At 45.6% G+C, this 9,368-nt stretch overlaps 1 protein-coding gene across 1 annotated transcript in view; it reads left to right on the forward strand.

The window, feature by feature from the left end:
* LOC119444813 (retinal-specific phospholipid-transporting ATPase ABCA4) overlaps nt 1-8,989 on the forward strand; it is a 29,851-nt gene extending 20,862 nt beyond the window's left edge. Inside the window, exons 9-12 of the mRNA XM_037709155.2 lie at nt 2,816-3,003; nt 3,845-4,018; nt 4,930-5,152; nt 8,730-8,989. Of these exons, the coding sequence (XP_037565083.2) occupies nt 2,816-3,003; nt 3,845-4,018; nt 4,930-5,152; nt 8,730-8,987 (843 nt within the window). The 3' untranslated portion in view covers nt 8,988-8,989. The remainder of the gene's footprint in view (nt 1-2,815; nt 3,004-3,844; nt 4,019-4,929; nt 5,153-8,729) is intronic.
* Nucleotides 8,990-9,368: the final 379 nt, after the last annotated feature.

Below are 9,368 nucleotides of genomic sequence, written 5' to 3' on the forward strand. Positions count from 1 at the left end.
GCATTACGAAATCCTGACTGGGAGCTTACCACTGTCATTGAAAAGAAAAGTGTACAATCATTGCAATTTACCGGTGCTAACATACGGGGCAGAAACTTGGAGGTTAACAAAGAAGCTCGAGAACAAGTTAAGGACCGCACAAAGAGCGATGAAACGAAAAATCTTAGAACTAAAGTTAAGAGACAGGAAGAGAGCGGTGTGGATCAGAGAGCAAACAGGGATAGCCGATATTCTAATTGACATTAAGAGGAAAAAGTGGAGATGAGCAGGCCATGTAATGCGTAGGATGGATAACCGGTGGACCATTAGAGTTACAGAATGGATACCAAGAGAAGGGAAGCGCAGTCGAGGACGGCAGAAAACCAGGTGAGGTAATGAAGTTAGAAAACTTGCAGGCGCAAGTTGGAACCAGCTAGCGCAAGACAGGGTAATTGGATATTGCAGGGAGAGGCCATCGTCCGACAGTGGACATAAATATAGGCTGACATTATATATATATATATATATATATATATATATATATATATATTTCGGCCGGGAACCGGCCTTCACCAGGGAATGACAGGTCCCGGACTGGCCGCAACGGACCCCGCTTGAAACGCAGGAAATAAAACCTTTTTTTTTTTCGTACGTGCGTCCCAAATCTACAAGTGCCTTTACATATACAGGGTGTTTCAGCGAACACTTTCAAATTTGTTTAAAGGTTGCCTGTGGCAGAGAGCACAATTCTGGTTAATGAGCTGGTCTACTCGAAGAGGCGGACATTACCTGCACAAGAAATTGAAATGCATAATCGACCAAGTAACATAAATGTACTAATTAAGTTTTTAACTAATTATCTGATGGCCCATATTTGCAATTTACAAATTGTAGCTATGGAGTTCGCAAGGCGGATCCACTTGGAACGAATTCTCGGGAGTTTAGAGATATTAATTAGATATTTAGACCAGTTTAGAGATATTAATTACCTAACTTTGCGGAGAAATGCATTGGCGTGCCAGTTACTTTCGTGCTTCAATGCATATATATATATATATATATATATATATATATATATATATATATTGGAACGCCAATGCATTCGTCCGCACAGTGCGGGAATTAATATTTCGAAACTGGTGTCATCCTGAGAATTCGTTCCAAGTGGATCCGCCGTGCGAAGTCCACGGCTACAATTTGTAAATTGCAATATGGGCCATCAGGTAATTAGTTAAAACCCAATTAGTGAATTTTTGTTAATTAGTCGATTATGCATTTCAATTTCTTGTGCAAGTAATGTCCGCCTCCTCGAGTAGACCAGCTGACGAACTAGAATTGTGCTATCGGCTACAGGAAACCTTTAAGAATTTTTGAAAGTGTTCGCTGAAACAACCGGTATATAAAAGCTTCACAGCTACCTTAATTCTCCACAAGAAAAGTGTGAAAATGGCGACTAACACAGGGGTCGGCCAAGGAGACACAATATCTCAAATGACATTCACTACGTGCTTAGAAGTAGTATTCAAACTGTTAGACTGGGAAGGCTTAGGAGTGAGGATTAACGGTGAGTATCTCAGCAACTTGAGGTTTACAGATGATGATGATGATGATGATGATGATGATGATGATGATGATGATGATGATTTATTGGCATCTCCTTTGAAACGGGGCGGCGACAAATAGTCACTTAGCCTGCTTGATTTAATCAGGTATACTAAACATGTTCTTTATCTAGCATTGTTGTATACCTCTCATTATTCTTTTTTTTTTCAAAAATTTACCTTGTCCGCTACCTATGATTTCAAGAGATTAGGTCGTATCCATCTTTTCCCTGCTTTTTGTCAACCAGTACTCTAATCGTCTCTTGCTTATCTCTACGGCTGATCTGTTGATGTTTCCTGCCACGTTAAACCCAATCGCTTCTGGGAGTTGCACGTTACCTACGGTTCTCGCTGGGTGGATCCCATCGCATTCCATTAGGATATGCTGAGTGGTCTCTGGATCTTTACTGCAGCATACACATGTCTCATCTAGTTCCAAATATTTGCTCTGGTATGTTTTAGTCCTTAGGCAACCGGCTCGAGCCTCAAATAGCAAGGTACTGCCCTTTGTGTTATCGTACAGATTTTCCCTTCTAATTTCTTTCTTCTCATTCTTGTAAATCTCCACTGTCCTTTTTTGTTTCCATTCTTTGCATCCAATTCACGGTCTCTATTTCTCTCACTTTCTTTCTGATGACTCCTGGTTGTCTATTTACAGTTTCGATTATCCTATACTTGGTTGCCAGCTTCGAACGAACAAGGGGAAACAAGTTTCTCGACAAATAATGAAATGAATAGAAGCGCAGTTTCCACACAGGAGGTAATAAAGAGATACAATGACCACTAAGGCGAAAAAAAATGGGAGCTAGTTAGGTTGGGGAACATGCAAAGTAATCCCGTTGTCCCAAATTCCTAGGTATGAACGTGCGGAAGCTCGACAATTTTTTTTTTTTTTTGCGGAACACCTTTTGTCATGTAGTGATGCTCTCAGCCCCCTGGGTGAGCCCGAAAATGATAAAAATATTTAGTCTGGTACTTCCTGTTACGCGTCATGTACGACAGGCCGTCTTGTGAGGCAAAGTATAAGACGAAACATACTTCAATTCAAGCAGTTCTGCGAAAAGTATTTCGCAGTCCTGTGTTTAGAGAGCCCACTAAGGAAACAAGGTTAGCATAAACACGTGCTGTACTTACACGGGATTTGTTTGCTCTTTTCGAATAGCGAACCACTATCAGCCATATAACCATGAGGGCACGACGCCCCGTCACTACATGTTCTCCCCACTGATTCGCAGTACCAGCGGCAGATTGGCTACTGTCCAAAGAATAACCCGATGGTAACGAGACTCACAAGCCACGAGATGCTGCAGCTGATTGCTCGGCTGCGTGGTCTGCCCAGCACCGCGATCGAAGAAGAAGTGTCCTTCATCGAGGGAAAAGTGGGACTCCGGAACGTACGCGACGAAAGGGTCGACAAACTCAGGTTCACTCCTTTCAGCAATTGATTCTGACCAATTGCATGGTGGTCAAAATTAATTTCGAGTCCGGCCTTTCTCACTGACAGAATAACTGGTTGCCATAAAACTCCATATAATAATTGATAGTCCCCATACCCTACCTCCATAAACATATAGGCATGAATAGTCATGATGTATGGGATTACCTAATGATCTGTTACTACGAACTATATGGGTGCTAACGACTAAGGTAAGACTCAAGAGAAAGGCGAAATCTAGCTTGATGGCGGCATCCACCACTGCGGCGAGCATTCGAGTACCGAAAGAACGAGCCCATGGTTATTATATGCCAAGGTCATCAAACGTTGCAGTTATTTCGAGATGGTGCATTTCTTGCTTGCAACAATAGTACTGCGAAGTTTTCTGATGTTGGAGGCAGAAGGCGGACTTCTCGTCTGGCTGTTGAAAACGGATGAAATTGTCATCCACCCGAAATTACCATGAGGCTACAAAGGAAACCCATACAGAAACGCGTTGATTCCTAGTTCGATCCCCGGACTAGGACAAAATTTTCTTCAAATGTGTAAATTCTTTCTTAGAAGCTCTCACGGGTTTCCTTTGAAACTACTGTCGGCTGAATGACATTTTTTTTGTTCATTGTTTCATCAACCGGTCCCCACTTCTCGGACCTCCGCGGAACTGGTTTGCCAATTGTCTGTATGTTTAGCACTTCTAGATTTTCTTGTTTTACAAAAGAGCAACATGAGTCTCGTATCCAGCACCTATGTTCGTGCAAGTAGTAATATTGCGGTAAACGAAGTTATACTGTGAGAAATACCGTGTGCAGTCAAATACGGTCATTCGCAGGCCATGCGACAAGCGCAAGCTGTCCGTGGGGCTCGCTTTGGTGGGGAGCCCCAAGTTGGTCATCCTCAACGAGTGCACGCGCGAAATAGACCCGATGTCGCGGGGACGCCTCTTCCGCTGCATCGAGAAGATGCACAGCTGCGCTCAAACGAGCATGGTCTTCGCCTCACACTGGTATGCATTGCAGCTCCTTACGCCCCCGACCGGCGCTGTTCCCTAACCTAGCCTAACCTATAGGACAGCGTGTTTCAGTTAACTTGAAGCCAAGCTTTAAAATATCCGTGTGTGCGCTACGAGAATGCACCGTTATTCACCATTGCGAAAAGACGCACCTAGTCTTAGTTAAAACACCGGTTCCTGCAAATGCGCAAGATGTGTACGACACGCGAGCTGAGCAAGCGCGCCAGCAGCAGCGAGCGAAGGTTCGTGCGGTCTATCGCTTCAACGGAAACTGAGCGGCGAAAGCAGAGCGCACACAAATGCAGGAGCCGTGTTGCAGATCGCTTTCAAGATACGGTGCGCGCGACAGCCCGCCGCCGCGCAAAGTACAAGTACGCAGTTGTTCGCAGAGCAGAAGCCGCACCGCATCTCTCCCGCGCTGCCTTCCCGCTTTACACCTTTCGACTGCGAGATTCCAGTTCCCCTTGCGCCCAGTCGCAAGATACGCATTTGGTGCCTCAACGCAACTGCGCCCTCCTCCCTCCCTCCCTCCCTCCCTCCCATCCCCCTACGGCCTTTTGCGCAACCGAAGACGTCGCGTTTGCTCTTTGCCGTTCGTTCGCTCCCAGTGAAAGCGCGCGTCCCTCGTGTGCTTTCACGCGCGCATACAGCAGACAGCACGCGGCGACGATTTTATCGCCCTTGGACTTTATACGGAACCTCACGGCGACGGCGACGCCGACGGCAGAAATCCGCTTGGAGTGTCCATATAATTGCTATCGCAATAAAAACAGTGTACGTGAACGGGACCAGGACCTTCCTTGTCCTGTTCGTACGCTCAGTTTTCACTTATTGACCGAGTACACTGCTCCCTTCTAAAAAGGAGTCAGCGGAGCACCTGTTGACCGACGGCGCGCCGTGTGCAGCCTCCGCGAGTGTGACTCGTTCTGCGACCGGGTTGCTGTACTGGAGAGCGGCGAGTTCCAGGTGATCGGCGAGACGAGCCTGCTGAAGGAGGGCTGCAAGCAGCGCTTCACCGTCACCGTGCGCCTTACGAAGGACAAGGTGCAGGAGGGAGACTACATTAAGACCGTCAACCGCGTCATGAAGGAGCAGTTCCCCTCTTCGCTCATCTCTGACATCCGGATGGTGCGTGAACACGGTGACCCGTTGACGCTAGCGGCGCGCTCCGCCAAAACACTAATAGAGGGTTTTAGTATAACGTAATACTATAGCGTAGATGTATACCGCAGTACGCCAAATAAAGGAAGCAGATGCAAAAGGGAGATAGCTCTCAGACATCCGGATGGTGCGTGAAGACGTAGAGTGCGCGCACCTTGTCGCTATTGGCACACACGCCGTTGAAACATAGGTACATTTAGCATAGCTGCAGCGCTAGCGTAGGCGTGTACCAGAATACGCCTTACAAAGGGGTCAGGTGCGGAAGGAAGAGCAGTCTATAGAACATCCGGACGCAGCCTGGACACATTGTCTACGCGCATGCACTTTGGTGTGAACGGCGCGCTCCAATGAAACGCTATCAGAGTTTCAGCATAGCGTTAACGTAGTGTCGCAGATGGATACACCTGGGGCGCGATTGGAAATCTTTGTTCGAAACGCGTTCGGATCCAATCCAATCCACCCGACGTGCCTTGCGAAGCCGGTCTCGGAACGAGCGGATGACCGCTCGACCTTCACGTCTCTCGTCGCGTTCTGCTCCTATAGCAGACGACGTGCTCGTAATCAAAATGATTGACAGGAGCGGGTCGTCATTTTGACGTCACCAGAAACGACGAGCTCGAGTTCACCTCTTGCTGATTGGGTGCTCTCTCCCTCCCGTTGTCACAAATTTTGCATACTGCCACTTTGTGACGTTGCAGCAACTGAGCAGAACGCGAAACGAACAAAGATCTCCGATTGCGCCCCTGAGTGCGTGAAGACGTACAACAGATGTAGTCGTTCTGGAGGGGACATGTTGTAACGCGATATTGAACATAATCGCTCAGAGTTATTGTAATTATCTGCTGTGACATAATCTTCACGAATATTTTATTTTTTTACGAACAGAAGTGCCATGCCACTCAACAAGGCTAAGAATTTGGCCAGTCGGCACATGATGAACTAATCCAAAAAGGCTGAGTGAAAGACTTGCACTCTAGAGACATGAATCACACGACGCTTATAAACAGTTATAACAACAAAACTTAATTATTCAGGTTATTGCGTTTCATGTCGCAAATTTAGACACGATTTTCTAAATCTAACTCTACGACGAGCGTGTGCTTCGAATTTTAGGCTTGTTGATGTGTTCTTCATAATCTTAAATATATTGTCGGATAATCTTCTCCTAACAAAAGTGAATGACGTTTTAGGCTAGTTCAAGGCGCGTTCGAGTGATTTTGACAATAACCGCGAGCGGGTTGGGTGATGCGTTGTTCGGGAACGCAATGTAGTTCCATCGCAACAGCCGAGACGGGCAGAGTAGTGGAACGGGACGTAAGATATGTCCCTGCTCGTGGCGTCAGGCCTATTCTGCCGGCAGTGCGCGTTGTCAAACTTGCACAGAGAATATCAGGGATTGTCAGAATCGGTAATCTGTACACCTTCTGATGGGCATTTTGCCAACAGACTGGCCAGACGCACAGACCAGACGCCTACTCTCATTTATCACCCCAGCATCACCGCCGCCCACTGCTGGAGCTTCGACATTAACGTGACGTCTTTCTGAACGACAACGGATGCGCCTTTATTATTATTTTTTTTCAAGGCTGGCTATGTGATCCGTTAAGATGTCGTCAGCAGGCAGAGACGCTACAGTTTGAGAATCTTCGTGCTGCTGCGTGTAAGGAGAAAAATTTTCAACAATACAAAAAGATATAAATTATAGCAAACGGACATTTTCAAGACCTGAGATAATCAATTATACCAGCACCCGGTAATATACGCAAATTTTAGACCACAGGTATACAGGTCTAAGGCGCTGTCTTGAATCTGGATGAAGTGCTCACTGAAAGGCGTTAAAGAAAAAAAATATGCTCTACGCTTCATAATATTCATAATACCGATAGAGCTCTATTAAGTGTCGCTTCATTGCAACGTCTCTCAAAAGAAGAGACTTCACGGTATTTTCATTCAGTTGAAACTACACAATTTTTTTATCCACTAACTATTCTTGTGAATAAGCTAAATACGGGCAAATGAAATGATTGCGTTATATAGTCTAAAATATCTGCTTCCCCTGGCGCAAATGTTGACCACTCATCAAGTTAAAAACCCACTACCTTGTCTAATTAAGTTAAAATAGCAAGATTGTTTTCACAACAGCCATCGCGCATACGGAGTGATATGGTTTTTCAGTTTTGAGGAGCTTTGAAAAATCACTTATGACAGATAGCATAATTCTTTTCCTTGAGCTTGATTATTTGAAGAGGCGCATTACTAGCACAAGAAATCGAAATGCATAATAAACTAATATAAGAAAATCACTAATTATCTTCTTAATTAATTGCCTTACGGCACATATTGAAAATTACGAATTGTAGCCTGTGAGCTTGCAAGACGTATCCAGTCGAACTGAATCTCCAGGATTGCACCATTTTCGAGATATTATTTCCCAATGTGGGGAACGAAATACATCGGCGTTCGAGATACTTTTATGCGTCAATCCTTAAAAGAGCGTTTTGTTAAAAAAAAAAGTGAGTGGAACAACAGTGCATTTTTACGGCGATTTTGATGGCGCATATCTTCAAACTGGTATCATTCTGCAAGTTCATTCCAAGTGGATACTTCTTGCTAATTCACTGCCTACAATTCTGCAACTGCAATATGTGCCGTAAAGTGATCAATAAAAATAATTAGTGATTTCTTGATTAGTTGCATATGTGTTTAAACTTCTCGTGAAAGTAATGTCCGCCTCTATGTATAATCCAGCTCAAGGTCTAGAATTACGTTATCTGCAACAGGCGATTTTTTTTAATTCCATAAAACTGAAAAATGACCACACGTATACGCCCAACAATTGCCGATAGAGTTTGTTTGTGGAACTGTTCACAAATTCCTCTTCGGAACTCGCCCGAGAGACATGGCTCCGTCGTACTGGATAAGTGCACTGTTTTGCACAACGACATTCAACGTCGTTCACCTATCCAATACAGTGTACAACAACCACTGGGCCCACATCGCAGCCTATACATGCATGGCTAGTTACTCTAAGCCTTTAAGACGCCAATGAATTCTGCTGACTGAAAACTTGCTTTCACCGCATTTCTTGCATATTCAGAATCGTAAAAAGCGCACAGCTGCAGAATTTTCAATTCTTTAATGAGTTTTGTCAAGTTTACAGAGCATGGAGTCCATGCGAAAACTCACTATAGGAACATTACGTATGAGAACGCCCACTATTTCACGCAGGCTTGAAAAGCACCCATCCAGGCACTTGAAAATTATGCCTGATGCAACACACTGTGCAAAAGAATGAAGGGAGTACGCCCACTAAACACAACGACATACTAGTACCGAGCAAGTACGCACAACCTTACCACTCGTTTTACTGCACCATTTCGAGCCCGTTATTCGCACTTGCAACACGATTCCAATCAGAACAGTTTCAAGATGTATGCGACACATTCTAAGTACCATTATTGTCATCAATGCTATTGCTGTTGACGCACTTTTTTGGCGTACACAGTTGTGTGCGGAGCGTCTTAAAGGGCTAAGTTACGCGCAGGACATGCTGCAGTACACCGTCAAGGACACGGCCATCCCGTGGAGCGACGTGTTCGTGCGCATGGAGAAGATCAACGATGAGCTCAACTTGGAGGACTACGTGGTGTGCGAGGCATCGCTCGCCGACGTCTTCCTCGGCTTCTCGCACGAGCGCAAGGTGGTGGACTTCAGCGGCGCCGACATGCGCATCTACTCGGACTCCGAACCCATCGAGGTGTTCTCCGACGTCCCCCCGACGCCGACGCTGCTCCGCCAGTGAAACCCTCGCGTCTTCCAGCCTCGCCGGGACGTTTTTAGCGTGCACACCCGGTGCCACACACCGTAGTGACAGAAGTCTAAATGTTAATATCGCAAACCTGTATAGGCCAGCGTTTGTAAAGACGCTGGTCGTAGCGTAAAAAAATATATATGTTTTACAATCAGTTCAACGTTTTTCATATAGGAATAGTGGACTGCGAATCAGCAACAGGTGTCCCGTAATCAGCGAATGCGAGCAAGTACGAAAATTCCATCATCAGTGCGAAAAGCCGTCGTTCGAAAGCTGTAGGTACCGTCGCACTATCAAGGGAAGTGCTTGTCGGGGACTACTGAATGGGCCCACTTGTCGTTCGCACACCAGCCGATTTCTGCTGGAGAGACA

This window comes from Dermacentor silvarum, chromosome 3 (assembly GCF_013339745.2).
Source record: "Dermacentor silvarum isolate Dsil-2018 chromosome 3, BIME_Dsil_1.4, whole genome shotgun sequence".
Taxonomy (NCBI): Eukaryota; Metazoa; Arthropoda; class Arachnida; order Ixodida; family Ixodidae; genus Dermacentor; species Dermacentor silvarum.